This window comes from Falco biarmicus, chromosome 18 (assembly GCF_023638135.1).
Source record: "Falco biarmicus isolate bFalBia1 chromosome 18, bFalBia1.pri, whole genome shotgun sequence".
Lineage (NCBI taxonomy): Eukaryota > Metazoa > Chordata > Aves > Falconiformes > Falconidae > Falco > Falco biarmicus.
Window position 1 is genome coordinate 6,154,374 of NC_079305.1, and position 24,988 is coordinate 6,179,361.

At 48.3% G+C, this 24,988-nt stretch overlaps 1 protein-coding gene across 2 annotated transcripts in view; it reads right to left on the bottom strand.

Annotated features, from left to right (window-relative positions):
• Positions 1-23,667, bottom strand: part of ANK1 (ankyrin 1) — a 66,408-nt gene extending 42,741 nt beyond the window's left edge. For both annotated transcript variants that reach the window (XM_056362825.1, XM_056362819.1), the window contains exon 1: positions 23,527-23,667. In XM_056362825.1, coding sequence (XP_056218800.1) covers positions 23,527-23,652 — 126 coding nt within the window. In that variant the 5' untranslated portion in view covers positions 23,653-23,667. The remainder of the gene's footprint in view (positions 1-23,526) is intronic.
• Positions 23,668-24,988: the final 1,321 nt, after the last annotated feature.

Sequence of the window (24,988 nt, forward strand, 5' to 3'; positions counted from 1 at the left end):
AGAGCCTTGCTGCAGCCATGAGAAATGAGAAAAGTGCCTAAATTCAGGAGCCCCTGACAGGGATTTTGCAGGTCAGAGCTCCTTTAAGGGACAGAGAAACAGTGCCACCAGGCACGGTCCCAGCAAGCCTGGCCAAGCCACCAAGCCTTTGCTCCCCCACTGAGACCCGGAGTTTTGCCTGAAAACAGTCCTCCGGCGATTTCTCCATGCCTCAGAGGAGGTGCTTGGAGGCAGCAAGAGCTCAGGTCACTGACGTACCCCAGGCTGTCAGTGACACCCACTTGGGCTGGAAGTACTGGACTGTAGTAGACCCATGGATCAGCAGCTGAAGCAGATGGGCATATCACAGGGCACTAGTTACACGTCTTGAGGCAACTGTATGGAGCTCACTTGGTAAACTCTACAATCAGTCACATTGCTGTGGCCCTAGAAGTGAAGGCGATTGTAGGAGCATGAGTGAACAGGGTTCTGTGAGGTGGTAGGTATGTGCCTGCTTCCTCCCTTTGCTGAAGAAGGAGGAGAACAGAGCATTTTGCCTTGAGTATGTAATACACTAATAATCCTTTCTTTCCTTGGCTGTTTGTGGAGCTGGTGCAGGCTCCATCTCTAAGGGAATCAGTCTCTTTGCTACATTAATTGCTGTCCTTTGTTAATCACTTTTTTTCAGAACACTTCCTGCTGATCCCTCTACTAGGTCTCATTCACTCATTATCACCTCACTTGAGGCATCTCTGAAGTTCCCCCTATCTAACTGCAGACTGGTGAGTTGCACGTATCAATGGTGAAAACTAATACCCCAGAGCAACTTGCTTTAGTAGCAGTTTGTCACCGTCACCTTGCCTGTTATACCTAACAGTAACATCTTTGACATAGCCTGTGGTTCTGGAGAAACCAACAGTATGGCCATAATCCTGTCTGAGAATTCAGAGCCTGGGAAAACTTGAAAAATAACACATACAGCTCTAATAAATCAATAGCTCTTAATCCCAAGAGCTCTTTCCATTTCAATTAAAACATCTCAAAAGACTAAGGTCTCAGGCAGTGCCTTAACACTACTTACCTGCTTCCAGATCCTGAAGTGAGAGTGGCTGGGTTGCTCATTCCCTAAGATTTTTTACTGTGTCCTCTCCGTGGTGACATCTGAGCATATGGATGTCCCCTTAAAGGCCTCCGAGATTGTACAGGTCAGTGTCATGTTGCACCCACAAAAGCTAACACAAGGTTAAATTGGATCTCTGCAAAGGGAAACGATTTACAATGGACACAACAGGAATGTTCTCTAAGAAAGAGCAAACTCATGTTGAGAAGAAGTGGCCAACAGTGAATAATAGCTGTCAACTCCCACTTAGGCCACTGTGCACCCTTGTGGGCTTCAGGGTTTTTTTGCGAGCCAGGGTTCCAGTATTGTCTTAAGTGCTGTTCCCTGGATGCTATAATATCTATCATACCCACAGGAAAAATAATTTGTCCCTCTGCTGTCCTGAGATGGCTCCTAGGATGAGACTCAGCAGCCCTGGTGCCTCAGTGCCACTGCAATCCAGGTTTACACCTGAGATAAAAACATGGAATTCCAACAGCAACTGCAGACAGAGTCAGTGAGGTTGAGAGAAGCTCTGTCAGAAATTTAGAAGGCAAAAGAGGTCTTTAAGGAAAACTACCCCTTCAGCTACAAAGATTTCTCGTTTTTTTCAAGATACAAAGTTCTGCCTCTGACCTTTGGAGAAACTCTTCAACTGCACTATGATGTAGCTGTGAAGGAATGCAAGGCTCCTTCCTCTGTGTCGGTATCTTCCCTGTAACTAGAGAAGTGATCTCCCAGCACCAGACACTTTGCTGGCTGCTGCCAGTCTGTCCTCAGCTGTTCTTCTCCTTTCATTTAAGGGAATGGGGAATGTAGTGTGTGCAGCAGATAACCTTAAACACATTTCCTTGGAGAAGAGTAAATAACTTTCTTTAACAGTGGGCTGCAGTATTTTGTGGAAATAGTATGTGCTTTTGCTCAGGGAACGAAGTACATCCCTTCCTGCATTCAGCAGTTTGAGAAATGATGCTGGGATGGTTCCAGGGCTGAAGTCACCAAAGGAGAGCTGCTCCTCTCTGGAGCATGCACTGTGCCCTCCTGGAACAAGGACAAGGGTACACTAGGCATTCACCTTGCTCCAGCATTTCCTCTGTAAGCAGAAAGGGGACAACACTCCCTGTGTTCCTGTCACCTGCTGAGGCTCCAAGGAGCAGCCAGGCTCCCTGTTTCTGGTCAACAAGCTGTTATCTTAGGAAATGTAAATGCCATTTTAAAGCTGGGTCAGCAACAGAAGCTGAATAATTTAACTCCTTAGCAATTTTGCCACTGCTGCCCAACCATGGATAACAGAAGGTACTCAGACTCACTCAAGGAGAGAGCTGGGATGAAAAACAGTGTCACTGTCAGGCTGATTCCTCCTGTTAAGAGAGAACAGCAATGATGCAGGCATAAATAAGCAGATAACAATGCTCTGCAGTGCTGAACTGGGTGCTCTGCAGCTCAGAGCAGGCAGTCCTCTGAGCACAGCAAGGCTGAAGCTTGCTTTCCTGTGGCATTTATGGCTTCTGGCACAGTGATGCATAATTTCACAGGAAGTCCACAGGAGCTTCTGGTGCGTCACCTCTCAAGTGGCTAATCCCTCAGCTTCCAAAGTGCTGGAATCATCAGCTGTGAGCAACAGAGGAAGCATGTGAAAGGTGCACACTGACACCTGCTCTTCAGCTTCTGTCAGAGGAGGAGCTCTGTGTTGTTATGTGGTGGGAGAGGGAGAAAGATTTGCTATGCACAGATTTTCCAGCCCTTGCTCTCTCCCTAGTTCCCTCTCCATCTCCTCTATTGGGGGGGGTGGGGGGGGGGGGGGGGCAATTTACAAGTACTTCTCCCCAAATTGTTCTAAAAACCAGCACCCAGAAGCATGGGACAAATGAAAACTTGGCAAGAAATCTGGTGGACTGGGTTTGCAAAGCTCAGTACGACCCATCACACCCCTGGTCTAAGAAACCATTTCATGGTCATCATCCATCAGTTCAAAACTGTTTGAGTTGTGAGATTCTCAAAGGCAATCCAGAAATACAAAATGAATAGATGTTCTTCACATTGTGTTTCTTGAAATGTGCACTATTGCCTTCAAAGGCATGATTTTGGAGATGAAGTAGCCTGCTCTCTTACTCTAAGAGACAGCTGCCTTGTGCCATCATAACCACAGTTTAGTTCCTGGAGAGGAAGTAGTCTGAGCCCCAAATCGGGATGTCTAGCAGTCCTTTACCCCCCCCTGCACGCATACTAAGCAGAAAAGACAGCCTCATGGTATGTGCCTCTCCGACATCTTATGACATGAGTCATAAGGTATTCTTTTTGCTCATTATTTGGATGAGCTAGGCAAGGCAACTGAAAATTTCATCACACCAATTTATCTTATCTGTACTCATTCAGGCACAAAAAATCAGGAAGTCAGATTCACAGGACGAAGACATGAAAGGGTTTCAGAGCTCCCAAAGGAAAGGAATATTCATGGCCCGTTGTTTATGCTATGGCTTAGTTCTGTGCTATCCTGGCTTCAAAGAAGGTTTCTGCATGGACAGAAAGTGTTCAGCAACCTCTGCATCCAGCTCTCCTATCCAGTGGGACAGAAGACATCTCACCCACAGGATTAACCACCGCTGTTTTTCCCCGTGTTGGAGACCAGGCAGCTCTGAGAGCAAAAAAGCATCACCTAACAGCATGAATCTGAAAAATCCTGGTTCTGGGAACTCATATTTTGGCATTATGCCCACAATATGGGCCAAGGGCAAATCACTTCTTAATTACTGCTTGTGGTGCAGATTCCTGCTTTCACTCAGGCAGGTACCAATCTGAAAGACTTAACAAGCCCCTTATCAGGCTGCAGTTAATCCACCCCAGCTATTGATCCTGTTGGATCCATTGGTCCTGCAAGATCACAGACCCACTGAGATGCGTAAATGTTATGCCTATTTGGGGATCTCAAAATGAAGAGCTATTCAGCACTTGGCTGCAGTACATGCCTGGAGGCAATGCAGACTGACCTCCTGCGAAAGCAGATGAATGCATGGTCCCCACCTGGCAGGCTGCACTCTGCTCCTCTTGGAAAGAAATCTTCTGCTCTGCTGCTGAGCATCGAGCAGGAGAGCAAGAACTCAGACCTCACCCCATACTTTCAATGCTTGGACAATCTGATATAAACATTACAGCAAGAACAACAGCCTGCACCACTGCATCCTGCTCACAGTACAACAGCCTGCACCTTTCACCAGTTACTGCAATGCTCTGAAGAATAGCTTGGCAGATCTGCAGAAAATCTTGAAAACTTCATACCCATGGAGTTCCATTTGAGGGTAAGTAATGAAAGATTCAGAAGAGATGTGCACATTTCTGTTGTATGCCCACAGCCTTGCTCTCACTGATCAGCATTTAGGATGATTTCACCTTTTCCTAAGGTCTAATTCAATTACATAAGATGCCTCTGGAGGAGAGAAGCAGAGTCCCAGAAATACTCACTCGTACGCTGCTTTGCAAAGTGAACGATTCTGAGGAATAAGAGTGAGGACAGAGCTCCACTGACCTAGCAGAGCTAACAGGAATCTCACTGTTGTTCTAAAATTGAAGGAGATCAACTATTTCACTTCTCCCAGTGGAGCTTTTTCACTGAATGTCTGCAGAATCAGCACTTTTCCCTGGCCTCAGCAGTAAAAATTTGGGAACAAAGCCTTTCTGGAACCTGCCCCTCAAAGCTCTGTCAGCTACCACACAGGAGACGTGTGGGTGTTTACTGTTGAAAGTGAACTTTCTCCCAGGAGGACAAAGCTTCCAGCAGTCACCATCGCTATAGCACAGGTACAGACAAAACTGTTCTATCACTGGACACATTAACTGTGCGCTCTACAACACAGCAGCCAGGAACTGGCCCTGACATATTTGTGACAGCTTCACAATGGCTCATTTACCTACTTCTTAAGATAACGTAAGACACTGCACTGGGAAGGCTAAACCTCTGTGCTGCAGCACTTAGGTACCCACACCAGTGCGAGCCCCCACCAGTGCCACAGAGGGCTCTTCCAAAATCTCTCCAACAAACCTACCCTACCAGCCTCACTTCAGCAACTCTTGTTTAGAAGTCACAGAGCTCACACACAAACAGTTTCTCTTACCACTGTTTCCCTAACCCAGTCCCCACCATTCCTTCTTCAACATGTAATGTAAAAATGCAGCTCCACAGTGTGGGTAGACCAAAGAAAATAGGGGAGATTTTTCCTGCAACTCGCTTAGCAAATGATTTACTGTTCTCTTCTTCAAATGTCATCCAAATGCTGGAAAACAAGCTCTGAGCTCCTGGAACAGCAGCCTTTTTCTTGCAACATCAGGCAAATGCTTTTGAACTACCAGCAGGGTAGTGGGACCATTTGCAGGTTCTGCCCAGGCAGCAACATCAATCAGAGAAGAAATTCCATGTTTTACTTCAGAGGAAAAGATCAGGGATCACCATTGTCAGGAAAGGGCTCTCTAAACAGTCTCAAGAGACGGATACTGTGAGCCTGATACAGCAAAGACCTCGTGGTACACGGATTGTGAAACTGAGCTCCAAAAGAGGCCAGTGGTCAAGTTCAGAGAAAGGCATGATGATGAGAAAAGATGGAGGAATCCTGATGACATGTGTAGTTACACATCGCACACAAACTCACAAACCCCTTCTTAACCAAGGAGTCAAACAGGCCTCTGCAAAGCTAGCCCTTCTGCGGCCGCTCCCAAGGCAGCCTGCTTGGGGTTCACACTTGCCCCTGCAGCCTAGTGTGCCTATAGACCTATACATACAGAGATGGGAACAAGCTTTCAGATTTCTGGGCATGCTGCCTCTGTCAACATCCCCCGTTGCTACCCCAGGCAGGATTCAGACCTTTTGCAGTTTACTGCAGCGAGAGCATGCATCAGACAGACCAGGACATGTCCTGGAGTCCCCTGGCTGTGGGGAGTTCAGGACAGCAGGCTTGGCTCTCAGAGTCACACTTGGTTGAAATTTCCTCCTACTGAGACATTCAGGAGTCTAATTCAGCACCTACAGAGGCTAATCCAGCTTCCCAGAGCATCAACAATGCTGTATTGAGGCCCTTCCAACTGCTCCAGCAAACACATTAGGCTTGCCTGCCCAGGAGGACACAGGGTAACTGCAAGGACACAGCAGCAGCACGGGAAGTAGCCTGAAGACATCTGTTCACTCCACTGCTCTCCCGGTTGTGAGATGCCATCAGCACAGCAATAAGGAGCAGTCTGCTCTCAGGGCTGGCAGAAGCTAGTCCCTGTGCTTTGCCCATCCTTCCAGAATGCACTGAAACCCAGCATCAGCTTGTAACCCTCGCTAGGAGCCACCCCAGTACTACCTGTAAATGCAGGCAGCCTGAATAGAGGGTGGCAAGGAAGGACATCACACACTCTTTCACGTTTTAATCCGCTTCTGAGCCAGTGGAGTAATACAGACTGAAAATATTCACTCAACTACCCTCATTTTGCCTAGGGAATCCCTGGATGGCCCATCACTGGAAGTATTAAAGGTCAGGTTGGACAGGGCTTTGAGCAACCCAATGTAGTGAAAGATGTCCTTACCCATGTCAGGGGTGGCTGGACCAGATGATCTTTAAAGATTCCTTCCAACCCAAACCATTCTGTGAGTCCATGATTCTGTGATCTTAGAGGCAGGGCACTAAAGCACAGGTGGAAGTGAAAGGGAGCAAAAATGGGACCAGAGGACAGTGGTTCCTGGATCAGCTTACCCTGATATGAACTCTGGAAAACTTGTGCATGTCAGCAGTGGATGACAGCTCTTGCTCTCAGTCCAGCACCCAATTCTGCATTGCAGAGCAGGACCAGGCAGAGTTTAGGGAACAGACATTGGCAAGTCACCAGCCAGGCAGCAGTGGAGAACCCCAAAGTGCTCCTGTAAAGCCATGCTACAGAAAAATCTCCCACAGGTCTCCTGCAGCCTGGCAGCAAAATTAGCTCAGAGTAAATGCACAAAGAGAAAATTAAATTTCTTATAATGACTTTCATGGTCTTTGCTCCACTGCTGTCAACAACATCCTTTTGCCTGCCTTCCTACTTCTCTGATGTGAACCCCAGCTCCTCTGTCTTGCACCTGCAGGCACAGGTCAGAGCTGTGACAATGTTAATACAGTCTGGGAAAATACTGTGACATGCTGCAATAAGTTGCTCCTGAGAGAAGACCCCTGCACACACACACCAGACATACCCCAGATCCTCAGTTAGACCTTCTGCAGGAAACTGCTATTGAAAAAGTCCAGTTATGCCCTAAGACAAGCCTGTTTTATAGGCTACAGCTAGTGTAGGCTGCCATAGCTCTGGAGACAGGAACTTTACCTGATTCTCAGAGATGAGCAATCAAAATGCACTTTTTTGCATTTACCATAGAATCATAAAATGGCTTGGGTCGGAAGGGACCTTGAAGGTCATCTAGTTCCAAGCCCCGCTACCACAGGTAAAGATACCTTCTACTTCAAGAGCATAATTTCAGAGATATTATGTAGAAAACAGATATATCTGTTGGACTGCCCCTGCCTGCAGAAGCACTGAGACCCAGCCCCATTAGGGAGTCTAGCCTAGCCTTGAGGAAGTAAAGTTAATACTGTGTACACAGAGGCAATGAAAACAGAAAGCACCTTTTGTTGCAGATGAGTTTGTAAGTAATTCAGGTGATTGCACAGGAACTTGACAGTTTGTCACACTCATGACAAACCATGGTACAGCATTATTACTACCACCTCATCACCTCCTTTAGTCTGCAGTGGCCAACAGCACTGAGACCACAAGACTGACGGTTGGTTGTCTATGCTGTGGCAGCACAAGGAGAAGGCAGGGTGCTCTGAATTACCTGCTTTCCTACATCAAACCACCCAGCTGTTCCTGAGCGTCCACCACCACACCCCCAAAAGGACATTTGCTATGTGCTTGTCAGAATAAATCACACATGTGCCTGTCCCCTCAGCAGACACTGGCTGGAGATGCCAGGATCACCCAAAAGAGAAATGCTCACAAACCAGCACTAAATTCTCAAGGGCAATTTCACAGCACACAATAAGGATGGGGCATTTTACCAAGGAAACACAGCTTGACAAGACCCAGCAGAAGACCCCTTGATCATGCTGCTGTATTGGGCTGCCCAGCCAGACTCAAGTCATATTTTCATAACGTTTAAAGCTCAGCTTTATGTTCACTCCTGGAAATCCACTGTATCCTGCATGTGCAGAGCTGCAGGGGACAGAAGAGGCACCTGGGGCAGGCGTACTGAGGACAGACTCACCGTAACAGTGTCAGGCACCTACAGAGTCAACTGCTGAAGCAGAGCTTACTGTCTGGGCTCCCTTGAGAGCCAGTGGAGAGAAACAAGCATTTCTAAGGGTATAATTCAGCTGACCTACTTCCACGTGTGGTGCAGCATGGGAAGGACTCCCTCCTTTTCTCCCAGACTAGAGGGAGCTGAGATGAGCAGTCCGATGCAGAGGTCTGCATCACAGCACCCCTAAACTGGGGCAGACAATCCCATTACACAGCAAGAGATGCACATGCCACTGGCAGCACCAGGCACGCTCAAGTCGGTGATGACAGTAGGCACAGGTATGTGAAGAGCCCCAACACACCCAGCAACAAAATCCCATCTCAGAAACATCCAAATCCTCTCAGCTGCTGCTGCCATGGCAACGCCAGAGAGAGGATCCGCCAGCCTTTGATGTGCTGATCTGTTTAAAGCATGCAAAATGCCATTCAGAAGCTGGAGAGCTGCATGGAGGAGCACCTGACTGCCCTGAAGATGGAAGACTCTCCAAGGAGCAAGGATTAATGCACACTGGCAGGCACCGCTGCCATCTCCTGCCATAGCAAATCATTGCCAGCATGCTGCTGTTTCTGTGCTCCAGCTCACCCGCTTAGTGGAGTTTAATATTTAACATCAGACAAGCTGCTGTTTCACGGGGTTATTCGGGTTATTAATAAAAAATCTTCCCCCCCAAAGGTTCAAAAATGAGATGCTGTTACTCCCAGTTATCAGTGCCAGCAGCCAGTACCGGCAGCTGAGCACCAGAAGAGTGCCACAGAGCAGTGAGTGAGGAATCAGGGAGGGCTGTTACAGGGCACAGAAAAGCCAACAGACCCAAGTAACGTGCAGCATAATGCTGTCCCCATCTTCCACTGCATCATGGGCAGGGAGGGAGGAAGTTGGTTCTAGATGACAAACAGGCTGTACAAACCACGGGAAGAGCAGGCTGCTTGATCCCATCTCCAGCAGCTCACAAAGGTCCCCTGCATTGCAAGGAAACCTCCAAGCTCAGAAGGACTGCACAATTACTTACCCTCAAAAAATGAATACTCTTGTAGCATTTAGCACTAGGATTCCCTGAGGCTTTGCAAAAAAACAATGCTGTCAGTGCCAGAAAATATTAGATACTGACCCCTGCGTACCACGTGCCCTACTGATCTACCACGTTAGGGTGGTTCAGTACAATCCAAGGTGGTCTGAAATGTGAGATTTAAAACATTTGAGGGGGTTTTATGCTAGAGTCCTGGCAGAATTTACAATATGAAACACAGAAACCTGTAGTCATCTCCTACAGAGAGAACGTTCATATCCTGCACTCTGCCATTTCCACCACTTTCAAGACTCAGCCTATACCACAGTTGCAAAGTTTCCCTTGCATTCATTCACCCTCTCACTAAAACTAGTGTTTCCATGCCCAGAGTAAGAGGAGGCAGCCTTCAGCAGACACAGAAACGGTAGAGAGAATCCCAGGAACTGGAGAAACAAGGGACTTGAAGGAAGCAGAATGCTATCACCTGAGAAAGATTTTGGCTGAACAGAGGAGTCAATCCACGCATGTGTGTGCATGCATGTGTTCTCTCTCTCTCTCTCTCTCTGTGGAAAAGCATCACAGGACCTTTGCCAGCAACTATAGAGGATGTCGAATACCAGGCTCATAAAGGTAATTCAACCTAAAACCTTCAGATTTCCTCCTTTTAACTTGGAGTATAGGGGGAGTCTTAAGTACCTGCTGAGTATATAGCTGAGTGAATACCCTGGCTGTGCTGGCCTGTGAATGGAATTAAAGAAAACCTATTAATTATTTCATCTTTTGGCTTGCTCAAGTTCTTTTCAAAAGAAAAGAGGAACCATATTCACCTGCCAGCAGGCTGAGGCTGAGAAACGTGTTTTGGCCAGGATGCCAACTGTGGCAGAGACATGAGAGCACACCGGTTTCATTACAGCTGCTTTGCTGCCTTAACTGCTGACCGTGTTCTGGAATGTGGGCCTGCTGGAAGCCTCCAGCATCGCAGTCTGCTCTCCTACCTCTTTGCAACCCTTAGTGGCTCTTCAACATCCTCCAAACAACATGTTTGTATGCGTGTTTGTTCATGTTGGTCTTTGAAAACATAGCCAAAACGAGGTCCCTCTTTTCATGGCTGGGCACCCAGAGAGATTCCTTGAATCTCTGTTGTCTCCTGGCAGCTCCCAATCACATCACTGGCATGTCATGTACCTCTTTTAATACAAACATAAAAATGATACATGCATATTTCCCAGGCACTTTTCATCATTAAACAAGCCTAACATTATCCCAGTAATCTGCTGGCAAAGCTCAGCAGGAAACAGCAGACACCTTGAGGGTGGGGAGCTAACTGCAGTGGCTACAGCTCCAGAAAGAGGACAAAAAGCATGTTACTTGCTTTGTTTATTTTTTCCCCTGAAATCTCACAAAGACAATAAAGGAAACTCTGAAGTTTCTTCCTCTGCTGAGCTCTACTTTTTCCTCCCAGTATGTTACAACAGATTCTTTCTGTCAAGAGCAAACTACAGGCTCATATGTTATTACTGGGCACCCTCCATTCTGCCGCTTTGTGTGCAACACTGTTTATTTCCAGCGTTAAATGGACAAAACGCACCACCTCTGCAGAGATGAAGTCTCTTCAGACTAAAGTACCCAATATGTAATGCTCCTTCCCAGTGAATGGACCTTACCTCCAAGCTTCATGAAGAAGTCACTTCACTACTGCTGCTGTGAGCAGAGCCTCTGGATCAGCTTGCTCCAAGTGTCCTCACAGTACTTTTAGCTCCAAAGTATGACTCTAAGGCAAAGCGAATTAGGGAAAGATGCCAGCTTCTCTGCCCAAATATCTGCAATTTACCCACAGTACAAAAAAGACAGCATAAATGTCCCTCGTGTGACCCCTCTGCTCCTGCTGACGGTGGTGCCATGCAGTGTATTGAGAGGCCCCCCAGGGAAGTGCTGCTGATCCATGCTGGGATGTTGTCAGGAGACAGCAAATGCTGCTGCCTCACATTTCGGATGGAGAGAGGGTGATCTTGTCTGTGTCTTATTGAGCTGCTTCTGGCCTTGGAGAACTCCTCTGGCAGGTCTGAGAGGTGTATTTCACCATTGGCAGGGATGAGTTCACAGGTTTTGAGAAGTTTTGCTGATACAGTACTGATGGGCAGCAGATATTTTATACTTCTGTCCTGTGATACTGCAGCTCCTCTTACTGCAATCTCAGCTCTGCAGCCATGTGACAGTGGTCTTGACAAGAAGCATTTTTCCCAGCACCCACAGAAAGGGGGTCAGCCTGCTGACCATCATGCTGCTCTTTTAACAGGAGCACGTTGCTATGCATCAGTGCAGTGGCACATCCAAGCTGCGTGTGAAAAGAACTGCCATGCCACGCTCCACTGAACAATTCTGTCTTGGACCAAACCTACTGTCACTGTGAACTGAGATGATTCTGCCAGGAAAAGATCTGGAGAATGGAAAAGCTTAGAAAACTACAGCCTGCAAGGCCAAATACAGACCCCATCCAGGCATCTACTAGAGCTGAAATACACCCATGCCAAAGACAGTGGCCCACGAATAGAAATTCTGTTTCAACATTAAAGATGGGAAGCAGAACCATAACACTCCCCACTGCACTAAAAGCATGTCCAACATCAAAAGCTAATTAGGTACATTTTCCCTTTCTGAGAACTCTGGCATGCCACCACCCTATGCTCCACTTCCCATGCCCACTGCCAGCTCGAGTACTTTCACCCACAACAAAGCAAATGGGAGGGGGAAAGAGAGAATAAAACCCAACATTCAAAACCAAGAGAAACTTCATGCAGAGATTCACAAGGACAGTAGGTTATTGAAATTCAGCATCTTGTTTAAGAACACACTATTTACTACTATAACCAAATCCATGAAAATAATTTACAGTAGAATGTTACGGTTCAAACAGCAGAGTAAGAACCTAGAGAAGCAAGAGGTGTGCATACGATTACATCACACAGTAAAAGCTCACAGTTCAGTCATCGACAGAGTACAGCTGATCGCCAGGCAGCCCAAAGGAAGATCCCTTTTATTCCCTTCACCATGCCCACCACCACACCCATCCTTCCATTCAGATGAATGGAAGAGCTTGGCTGGCGTCTCATCTCTGCCTAAAGCTCTGACAGATGCTATCCAGCAGAAGCAAGGTACAGCCCAAAGCAGCCATTTCTCTGCTCCATCACTACAGCTTGCATGACACCTACAAAAAGACGGACAACTGACTTGTAAGAATTTTCATTGTGTTGCAATATATTTTCACAGTTTTGGTATGTTGCACTTTAAGATTCTGCTTCTCTCAGCCAACTAATACAAGGTGTTAAAAAGGCTGCAAGTTTCTGAATCTTTCCACATTCTGATAACACCAGCTTCACTTTGTTTTTAAAAGATTATCAAGAACAATGAAGCAAAATGGACTGGCTTGTTTTGAACTCTCCAGTTCCAACAGCAAAGCCAGTCATGTTAGTGTCCATCTAAAGCACCAGTGCAAGAATCTTTTTGCAATCTCCTGAGTCAGAGAGACCAGGCACAAAGCAGAGCAGGCTATATACCTCCAGGAGTACAGCCAAGGCATACTCCAGGAAACAGCACAACAACCTCACCACAAGAACCCCACCGGCTTTTTACCGAGAAGGCTGCTAGACCAGAAGAGCTAGCAGGTTGATGGTACATGCCCAGGATGACATTGCCCAGGACCCTCCCTATTAGCACAAGAGATTCCAAGGTCTCCGAGTGCAATTCACTACAGCTAACCTGTAATTAGCAACTTAAAGCTGGCCTATTGTCCAACACCAGGACAGCTATAGAAGAAACTAACATCTACTGCTCAACAGAACAGTTTCTCCATGCAGAGCAATGTAGGCCCGCTAGGACACAGATGTCAGGCCTCAGAGGCAGTGCCTGCTGCTGGTGACAGAGGAAGGAGAGCAAGCTGCTGAAGTATCTGAGAAAACACTGAACTTAACAGCAGCACGTTTGGCAATGGAAGGGTCAAATGCTTGGAAAGCCTAGTACAGCATTTCCCACCACACTCACCCAAGACAAGGCTCTGAGATCCTGTGTGACCACTGGCTGGTTCCGTTGATCTGAGAGCTGAGCAGACAGCTTAGTCCCTGTGAGGTGATGGTGCAGATACTACCCTCTTCTCTTTCCCAGTATGTCCCTTAAAACAGATGACAGACCCTCAGTGCACTAGGATGCCAGGCATCTGTACTGCCTCAAGGTACATGAAAGCTCCACATGACACAGGGGTAGAACTGGAACGAGATCTAGCTGGAGCAGCCATATATTGACAGGTCAGTGTCTTTGCTGCCTGTGGCCGGCAGCCAGATAACTGCGCAGCGCTCATGGGGGCAGCCACAGAAAGGGGCAGCATCATTCCTGTGTTCAGACATGCTCTGTGCAAGTTGGGAAGTACACTGTTAAAGCTGAAACTGTCCTTAGTTCACCCCACACCTGTCTGTCTCACCCACCGGAACAGCACATTCTCATAGCATTTATCTTATTCTTTGCTTTGTGCCGCAATCAGCAAGTCCTGGGAAAGACACAATGCTCCCCATTCCAGGCATGGCATCATGACAGAACTAAACGGACTATGAATACACTATGCATTTCCTGCAAAGTATCTGGAAACCTTAGTTTTCTGGACAAATTACACTGCAAAAAGGTGAAAATATTTACTATTCCTTTGCAGAGGCCATCAGAGTAGTTAAAAATCTAACATAGTTTATACTCTGCAAAGGCTTTCAGTACTCTGTTCTCTGCATTTCTCATTTAAAAGGTCCAACGTATGCACATGAATGCATGCTACAAGCCCTGAAAACTCCTGTCACGCAGTGCAATGAAGGGCCACAGCCTTCATTTCTGCTTGTCTTGCTGCAGTACCTTTTTGCTCAGTCTTGTTCTCAGTGACCCAGACACACACACACACGCACGCGCATGCACACTCTCTCCTTTCTTCATCTCTGTGTAAATATAGAAACGTCATTTGTTTTCTAAATACTCTCCTGCTGCTGCATTCTCTCCCTCCACCTCCCAAGACACTTAAGTGAATACCTGCTGCTCTGTTTCTGCTGTAGATTTTCCACTGAGGCTGCAACGTTTTGAAGTCATAGATTCAACATTGTCCCCTACATTTGCAGCCCCTACACAGACATGTATGGCTCTGGCTTAATGTTTCACCCAGTCAGCAAAACTTGGTTTGCATATGAGCTTGAATTTTGCTGCTGTTTGCAGCATTGTGGTGCAAAACATGATATAGTTCAGCTGTGAAAGGAAATGTGAACTTTCAGATGGTTCTGCCATACTGAACAGTCCCCTTATAGAGAGAAGGTGTCAGGAACTTCCCTGCACCCAGGAGGCTGCCCTCTACTCACCTAAGATTTTAACAAGGATGCTCTATCCAAGCCAGGGTTAATGTTTTCAGAATGTCCCCTCATAGCATTTTGAGAGTTGGAGGTGAGGACTGCTAGAGAGATATAATTAAGGCAGGGAACCCAGAAATCTCTGCAATCCTTGACCTATCCTTCCATCATGCCTCTCAGTGATGCTGCACCTTTCCAGACCAGCACAGAGAGGGTACATTCCTGAAGAACCTTGACATACTTAGACAATTAAAACAAATTAGCATAATTCAGACTAAACTTCTAATTTTAGCACTCTGTAAAGCTGCTTTCCTTTGAGCTCAGATCTAGCTTGCTGCACCTCAGCTTCAGCACACTACAGGCAGCTTCCCACTGTGAACAAACAGCCCCACAGGGCTTCCACAAAAGGCACTGTCCTTTGCTGCTTATCCTCTGGAAGGCACCTGCTCTAGACTGGGGTCACTGCCTGTACACAGCACGAATCCTGCTCAGGCAGACACCTTGGCCACAGAACCAGGCACTGAGGATAGGGCACAGTTGAAAGAACTTGCTCCCAAAACAGATTTCTGAATGTTACAGGGTTTCAGACATTGCCCACATCATTTCAGTACCTTGATAACTGGTGGGCTCACCAAGCCACATAGATTCCATTATTACCTGAATAATTTAAGAGCCTGCAGAGCAGCAGTGCAGAATGGCACCAGCTTCCCCTCAGCACCTCCTCCCCCATCAGCAAATCCCTGCAGCAGCAGGGTCTGCTCTGACCTGACATCCTTTACATCCAGATGCCTGTATTCTGCTCATGTTCTCCCCGACAGCCACTCCCCCCTCCCATCACAGTGCTGCATTTCCCTCCTGCCTGGAAATGTCAGGAAAGGACACAGTCACAGGCTCTAAAATGCCTTGCTGGCTAAGTACTGTACAAGCTGTTCCTCACTTACAACTCACTTTAGTACTTGCGGACAACTATTTACTGGGAAAGGGATGGACTTCCCAAGTCAAACACGGTTCATTATATATTAGCTCACATTATCTGAAAGACCAGGCTCTCTTGGCACCACATTCTGCAAAGGGCAAGGTAGAGAGTGAAAGAATAAAAAAGTAAACACCAGAGAGGAACTGCTACCGTATAAATGGTCTGATTTCTTTAATTGGGCCATATGAGAGAGCTCTTGGTCTGTGCCCATTGCAACAAATCGTGCTCAGCCAGAAACTCCTGTAACCTTCCCACTGTGAAGGAACATTGAGATCAGTATAATTTCTGCATTGCTGTTTTCCTTCCTGCACACAAATACACTGTGCACTGTCCTCTGCCATCCCTCCCCCATACTTAATGCAAACACTGGAAAGAAAACACAAGGGCTGGGAGCACAGATGCTCCCATTATAACCAGTGCATGCTGCATCACAACCTAACAGAAAATTGCTAGAGGGTGATTGTGAGCAGTGGCGAGTGAAATTGGACAGAGTTTAGTCAAAGGTAAGTTTGAAATAGCCCCTTTTCTTCCGGCTGACTCCATACCAGAGAGACACAGGGAGAGACGGAGGGGAAACCTCAGTGGCAAATGCCCCCTCACAGGCCTCAGACAGAGCAGTACGATACATCATAGTGCTGATGCTTTTTCTAATCTTGACAGCATTTCCATTTCTACAGGACCCCAGTGGTAGGTCAGATAAACAGCATCAGAGGAAGTCATGGTCACACACAGCCCCTGTACTTCCCAACACAGCCTAAAGCAAGAACTAAATATTTATGAAGCTTCTATGAATCAGAGGTCTGAATCTCCTGACAGTGCAGCCAGCTGACGCAATCCTCCCCAAATCCTGATGGGACTTGCTGCCCCAACAACCTTGACAAAGCTTGGAGGGTCACAGTTACCTTGTAGTCACACAAAGCAGTTCCATTTTGGCATGCTGGGCGGAGGTGGGGTGCAAATCCTCCACAATTTCTCCATCCCTCAGTGCACTGGATCACCTGTAAAGGAGCTTGTGCTTTGCCACAATTTGCCAGCAGCCGTGTATACAAAACACCTTCCTAGCTTTACACGTTGGACATTTACAGCAGAAAAGATTTGACACCGTACTGCTGCTTTGAACCTAGCACACACACAACCCACAGGAAGATTTAAGATGGTCCTGTGATTTGAAAAATCCTTTTGAAAGCCTACCTAACAGCTAGATAGCTCACAGCTGAGCCTATTCCTAGTCACACCATTTAATTTGTTGTCTAGAATTTGTTGTCCTTCTGGTTACTTTCAGAGTGGTAAAAGCTAGGGTTTCCTTGAGTCTCAAAGGCACTGGCTGTCCTGACATCCCATGCCCCTTCTCCCTGCCACTGCACAGTAGCATCATGCCCCAGGCAGATGGTATCAATTCCTTTGCAGAAAAAGTGCCTCCGACAGAGAGTACTGGAGGCCAGACAGCCAATCCTGGCTACAAGGAGCTGCTGCCGACAGCTGGAGCCTAGCTGCAGCATTCGATGTCCTCATGGCCTTACCTAGTGCTGATCTCACCTGGTCCTAAGGTGCCTTCTTCAATGCTGTGCCACACCACAGGCTGGTTACCTTCTCAGGGAAGGTGTGTGCATAGCCATCGCTCTTGCAATGCAAGGAGACACAGGATGAGTTTTGGCTGATGGAACTGACAAAACTTGCAGTGGGAGACAACAGAAGTTGCAGCTGGAGCTATTGCTCTAGAAGCAGGCAGAGAAAGGAGACAAAACAGCTTTTTGCTCTGAGACTCTGCAGGTGGCATGGTCCTTTCCCTTGCTGATGAGCTCCAGCTTCTTGCAGGTTAGATACCAACACAGCTCCCAGCAGCCAGTGAAGCCCTGGGTGCCTGACAGCCACATCACGTCTTTGGCAGGATCTACTGCCATGGAATGCAAGAATCCAGGTAGCCCAATCCAGCAACTGTACCAGGCCAGACATCTATGGGAGGAGTATACAATGGTGCTCGGAGGTCCAATTATTCTGGGGATGTTCTGAGCTATCTGCAGCCTAGGTCTGCTGAAATCCTTCGCTCTCCTTCTGTCCATCATACTCTCCTCTGCAGTCCCTCTAAACCCAGCACAAGCTGAAGGCTGCTGCTTAGTGACAGCCTTTGAAAAGGGTGGCAGGCAAGCAGACAGAATAGCCCCAGTGGCTTCTCCTTGGTACCACTCCAGCAGTGATTTCTCACCCCAGTTTCTCATGTGCTTATTGCATGATTATGACAGAGGTGCCTGGATTTTCCATGTCAGGGATCCTAAGCCTGGACTTAAGTTCCACCCTGATACAGCTCATCAGTGAACAGCAGGTGAATGAGCTCTTCTGCTTGTCACATAACAAGCACAAGCGCGTAGACATCCTATGTGCCCATTCGATTGTCCTGCTAAGGAATCATCTGTAACTGCTCCTCTGTCTGTTTGCGCTTGTGGCTGTTGCTCCAAACCCTACATAGCTTGCTCTGCTTCCCACACTTCACTAGCTTCCTAAGCATGCAAAATTTCTGTCATGCAAAAACATTCTCATTAGTATCCTCCAAGTCACCTCAGCCTTCTCAGAGCTGCCTATCCAGGACCTAGTCCCCCTCCCAACTCACCTCATACACCCCAGCTTGGAGTTTCTCCTGACAGTTGATGTCGGCTGGTTATCTTCACATTTATTCCTTATCCGCACTTGAGAATACGAAAGGGATTGTTCAATCCTCTGTGCTCCCTTTGCCCTTTCCCACCACTTCATTCAAGCTGGTGGAAAACTTTCTCTGCCACAGCTCCTACCCAACAGAAACACCCCTCTCTCTTTCCCACCTATTTCAAACCCTCTCTCACAAATTTCTTGTTTACCTTCTCTGAAGCACCCTCCCAGCCTTTCTTGCTGGGATGTATTTCAGCGTGCAATAGCGAGCACTAAAATATTTCCTGCTGCAGCATGCAGAGGAAACACTGCACCAAGGATGGGTGCCAGCCTGTACTGTGGACAGTCATGAACCCTCAAACTGGTCTGTGTGCTGCTTCCAGGAAACAGACAACTAGAAAAAAGGCAGGGAGTTTTATGCAGAGTTTCTTACAAGGAATAATTTTCTTTTACCTTTCAAGACTGCATTGTGTGAGATGAAGGGATTGGGTCCATTTTCTACCTTTAATATATAAACCTTTGGTATATAACCACAACAACAAGCCACATGCAGCTCCAAAAGGACTCAATAACAGTGTGTTCACATAATAAGTTACAGACCAACCTCACAAATTGCGCCGAAATGTCACATCCTCACAATGTTTTGTGCTGCTCCCCACTAATCCCACTAATTCCCTGGCAGAAAAAGACCTGGGGGTCCATGTTGATGGCCGGCTGAACATGAGCCAGCAGTGTGCCCAGGTGGCCAACATCATCCTGCCTTGTGTCCGAAACAGTGTGGCCAGCAGGACCAGGACAGTGATCGTCCCCCTATGCGTGGTGCTGGTGTGGCTACAGCTCAAATCCTGGGTTGAGTTTTGGGCCCCTCGCTGCAAGAGGGACACTGAGGTGCTGGAGCGTGTCCAGAGATGGGCAACAGAGCTGGGGAAGGGGCTGGAGGTCAAGTCTTACAAGAAGCAGCTGAGGGAACCGAGGGCACTTAGTCCGGAGAGGTGGAGGCTCGTGGAGGCACCTGATTGCTCTCTGCAGCTGCCTGGCAGGGGGCTGTGGCCAGGGAGGGGTTGGTCTATTCTCCCAGATAACAAGCAACAGGACAAGAGGAAACGGCCTTAAGCTGCAGCAGGGAAGGTTTAGATTGGATATTAGGAAAAATTTCTTCACTGAAAGGGTGGTCACACACTGGAACAGGCTGCCCAGGGAGGTGGTGGAGTCACCATCCCTGAAGGTGCTTAAAAAACATGTAGATACAGTGCTTAGCAACATGGTTTGGTGATGGTCTTAGGTTAACAGTTGGACTTGATGATCTCAAAGGTCTTTTCCAACTTAAATGATTCTACGATCCTACAAATCCTGCAGAAGGCAGGACTGTAACTTTTAGGTGCTCTGCGTGACTTCCAAGCAAAGGCGTTCTGCCTCTTGAGGCAGCCTGACCACAGCACACCTACAGTGGAAGGAAGCATTCTGGACCACTGCTACCTCCCAGAACCAACCACAAGAAAAAAAGTGAGAGCGTGCTGCATCCAAAGCACAGATATGGCTACTGTCTGTCACCACTTGCCTATCAGTGCAGCTGGCCACATCAGAGACTCCACAAGCAGCCTAGCAGCTACAGCCAAGTGGCTCTGATCTCCTGTGAACTGGCCATCTAAGTAAAATGTACGGAGATTTGAAGCTAGGATACTGCGGCAGGAATAGCAAGAAACCAACCCAGATGATCCTTGGCAAATTCTCTAATAGCAATGAAGTTCTGTTCTCCAGTTCACACCCTCCTTTGCTCAGGGGCTGCTCTCTGCCATACCCGCCTGTCAGCAGGGCATCCTGAAAAGCCACCAACACAGTATCCTAGACCCCATAATGCCTCACAGTACAGCACTTGCACTAAATGTGGGAATGGACAGGACTACTGAATGCTTGCCGGGCACCCTGGTGCCATCCTCAGACAGAGGCAACCTCCAGCCATGCTGCAGAGCCCAGAGCAGGAGCACTCCTCAGGACATGTCTGGGTGTTTAATGGACAGCTCGGCCCAAAATGCAAGTGCGGCTAGGCTGCACAGAGAGCAAAGGTGAGTGACAAGATACTGTTCCTTAAATTCTTGGTGCAGCCCTTGTCACATTGAACATCAGCTCTCATTGTCTGAGTTACAAAGGCTGGGGGCAGAGAACACCGGAGGAGCAACAAGGGTATACACTTGGTCTGCCCCCGTGCTGAGAGACAAATGAGAGGCATGCAACATGAAAATGGACAGTACAAGGTCAATCAGGTTCTTGTTACATGCACTTAATACAAAAGCCAAGAAATTACCATGGAAACTAAAAAGCAACAAAAATAACTATGGTCCAAGGAGAAGGGTTTTGCACAACACAGTATTAAATAACAAAACCCCACTGCCTGCAGGTATCACAGGACACAAGGTACTTGCAGGTCTGAACCATGCAGTTCACGAGACACACAACCACACAAAAATGCCTGGGAACACTAAAGGATACAAAGCTCTCATCCCCCAAGATGTAACATCAGTTTGCATGGATGCAGGAAGAAACTTGTTCTTGGGCCATCACCTCCTTCCTCTGGCCATCTCCACTGCTTCATATCATGCTAGCACTTCCTTGGATCACAGGTTACCCCTCTGCTAACAACTTGCATTGCAGCGGCGCATGGTGGGCTCAATCAAAAATCAAGACACCAATATCCTGCACTGTACAAACACAGAGCAAATAAACAGTCTCTACCCAAAAGAGCCTGTATCTGTACACGGAGCAGGAGACAACTGACAGGCACAGGCGGAGGAGCAGAAGGACCCAGTGACACAACAGAGGGTTCAGCCCAATCCAGCGGCTGGTGCAGGAGCCGTTTGAAAGAGATGTCTTTCACACAGATGTGATGTGACTCTCATGCAGACTCACAGGGCACTAACAGACACCCGGGCTGGCACAGTTTAACCCCCCACAAATGCTGCAGCCAAAACAGAATGAGAAACTCCAACGCATTCTGGCAGCCCTCAGCCTGGCACCAAGGAGACTTGCACAGTAAGCCACTACCACTGGAGACACTCAGGCTCTGGGGGCAGGGATTAGGAAGAGAGATCTGGCCTAATAGCAAAATCTCCTGGTTTGGTGGTTCTTCTCATCGGAGCCCCTTTACAGCCCTCTGGCAATGTCAGAGACAAGCTGCTCCGTCAGCCTGGAGTTAAGAGGTCCTGCAGGGAAAAGCCTCGGGCCTGCATGCGGTAAGCAGCTTCCATTGAAGAAAGCAGCCTTTGACGTGAAACCGTGGCAGCTAAAAGACCCCACACCAAACTTCCTAGCTGCTGTCTGCAGACTTCACATCTGTCCTGAATGTGCTCACTGATCCCCTAATCAGCTGCTTTCTGCAGACACAGACCCCGCCTGGGCTGCCCTGGTCAGATGTCTTGGCATTGAGAAAAGCAAACATGCTGACGCCCAGCTTTGGTCCCAAGAGGAACAGGAGGGTGAACAGGAGATCTGCCCACCCTGACGGCAGCCACCGAGCCCACCCAGGCAGGCGTCCCTTGCCGGCATGTTCCCTGGATTCATCACTCAGGAAGGGATAGCTGAAGATCACCTCCCCCTCAGCCACCAGAGCCCTGTCGATTCCTGCAAGCAGACCTTGCTCTGCACCCCATGCTGTGACCGTCCCAAAGGCCTGTTTACCGCTCTAAGGTCTGTCCCACCCCAGGGAAGCAGACCCCTCTGGGTATGTTCAGTGGTGCTTCTCCAGCTCCACGGCTTCTGTCACCATTTGTCTTGGCAGCAAGCGCAACTCGGTCTTTCACAAGGAGCTGCCCTCTCCAGTACCTTCCACATGAGGAAGTCCAGACACTTTGCAGGTATCTCTGGATGTCCCAAGCCATCACCAAGATACACATACACTGTGCTTTGGGGGGGGGGGGGGGTGTGTGCAGTGAGGAGGCGGAAGGGAAGAGGATGGTTTTCTCTAAGACTCACAAAGCGAGCCCTCACCAGAAACCGTGATGAATGAAATCTAGGAATTGCAGTGTCCGGGACTAGCCCAGACAGCCTGAATCAGCCGCGTGGCAGGAAGAATAAAAGCCTGAGGGCTGGTTAGCAGTGCCTCTCCCCAGCATCTCAGCAAGACTCAGGACACAGCTATTGAGATGCTCCAAGCAGTAGAGCTTTGCTGTGAGGTTTTTGCTCAGAGGGGGCACACAAGAAGTCTCTAAGTCTTTTGCTAAAGGCAGAGGAGAAGCCCACCTAAGACATCACTGTATTGCAACCTCCTGTCACAGATATCCTTGATTACCCTTGGTTTCACCTCTCTCCTCACTGCCTCTCTGCGTTGGTGCATAGCACATACATCCTCAGGCCCTGCTGTGAGAAGAACAGTTTGAGAGGTCTTCAAGGGGTAGCAAAGCTTTCTCAGCAACATGCCTGCTCCTGCAGGAAGCTGGTGCCAAGAAAAAACTGACAGTGACTTTCCAGAGAGGAGCTACAGCTTGGAAAGCTGACGAACCCAAGGCTCCAGCATGTCTGTGTCAGTAGAGGGGAAAGGCACCTCTTCTCCTGATCCCCCCACTCACCTGCTCCCAGCAAATAACCTGCCTTTTCTGGGAGGGATGACCTGTATCCCCCTCACAAACACAGCCTGACCTAAGCAGCAGCAGAGCTCACAGTCCCCTGCACAAAACTGCTTTCTCTGTTGGTGGTCTGCTCCTGCTGTACCCTGATTTCAGTGTTCTGGCAGAGATCAAGCAGGGTATGGAGAGGACATCAAAACCACTTCTTCTCTAGAGAAGTGGGGTGGGGGTCTCTTGCCCTTTTGCTCTGCAAACACAGAGCAACTCTGGGAAACTGCATGAAGCTAGAAGCCAGCAATTTTATTGTGGAGATCAAAACTGTTCCTGGGCTGAATGAGATTCTTCAGCTGCCTTGACAAACCCCTCACTTCCTTTCTCCCTTCACCAGGCTTTTTTATACCTCCCCCTCACAGATTTCTGGCCCCAAAAGTTGTCCTCTGTTTGGAAGACTTTCTTGCACTGACTGCAGGTAGATATGTACAGGGACTAAACTGCTCCCCTGCCATCTTCCCCACCCCCCCACCCCCCCAAATGCAAACAGCGCTCACTGCCACAAGCGCAGGCATCTGGATATAGGGCTGCTTGCCCCAGTGCCACTGACCTTTTTTTTCCGGTCCCGAGAGCGGTTCCTGCGCTTGCGATTGGATTCTTCCTTCTCCCTCTGCTCCTGCAGAGCTTGAGCTTCAATATCTTTGATTTTCTTCAGCTGCTTAGCTGCTTGAGCCATGGCCGGTCAGACTGCAGTTCCCTCCAGAGCTCAGACCTGCACTTTCCACGGAGCACCCTCCAATTTCTGGCCAAGAAAGTCCTTCCCCTAGCTCAGATGCTGTCGACCCAGATGAGTGTGAAACCAGTAATGAGAGGAAAATAGAAAGCAGTCAGCAAGCCCCAAAGGGCAGCCGATGTCTCCAGCTAATTGCTAGATGGAGCCTGGGACGCCTTTATAAAGCATTAATAATCCTAAATCCAGCTGTTCCAGAGGTTCTGTGCACCACTGCAGCAGCCCCTGACTGCATTGGCACATCATGCAGAATCCTCCTTGTGGGACAGGACACCAGGCTGCTGCTGTGCTCTCTCCTCACTGTCTCTCCTGCAGTATGAGAAGAGATGCACGCAGTCAGCCACAGGAAGGAAAATAAATCTCAGCAATTAATGCATAATGACAATAGAGAAGCAGTGGAAAAGGAGGGTGATGCATTTCATCTCGACTTCTGGGTTCTCCGTAGCAATGCATAAAGAACAGTAACCTGCATGTAGTCAGTCAGTGGCTTTACCACTGCAGTGCTGCTGAGGCAGGCACATATTCCAGTCTCTCCAATTTTCTTCCTTGCAGTCGCTCTCTGTGCAGCAGCCGTATCACTCGCTCACTCTCTAGGTTATGATTCCAGCTCCTTTCAAGGGGAGCAATAGGGAATCACTGCATCAGTTTGGAGGCAGGCAGCATCTCTGCTCAGAAAACCGCCGATACTGCAAAGGATGTGCCAAGTACTGGAGCAAAGTGCAGTTTAACAGCATCCTTTCCTCCTCACATGTCTCCACTGAGTGAGCAGCAAGGGGAGGGGAGGGATCTTGGCTGTGAATGGGAGACAGAAACCAAGGGCTCAGTCTGCTCTTCGACTACGCAGCACCAGGAAAGTAAACCAGAGCCACAAGCTCCTGCCCATCCAAACATCACCAGAGCTCAAGTCCTCTCTGCGGATCCCCAGTCAAGGTTCCTGGAGAGCCAGCCACTCTCTCCATACACATTCATGCATTTCACCTGCAGCTGCCTTCCAAAACCACAAAAAATTCTACGCTGGAAGCCAAGGGTCAAGCGTGGAGGTACAACTTTGGTTCCTATGCATGGCACCAGTCTGTGAAGGGGCCAGGATAAAACCAGGGCGGACTCGGTGGTGGTGACCATAACATGACCTGCAGCAAAGTGTGCTTTACTGTTCAGGTGCTTTGGAGCAGCCCTGCCTTTATCAGCTCAGTTCTGGTCCCTCAGAACAACTGTCCCCTATGTGCAAGCCCATGGGCAAAGTACTAGGAAAATCATCAGCCCAGGTGGAAGCCCTGCACTT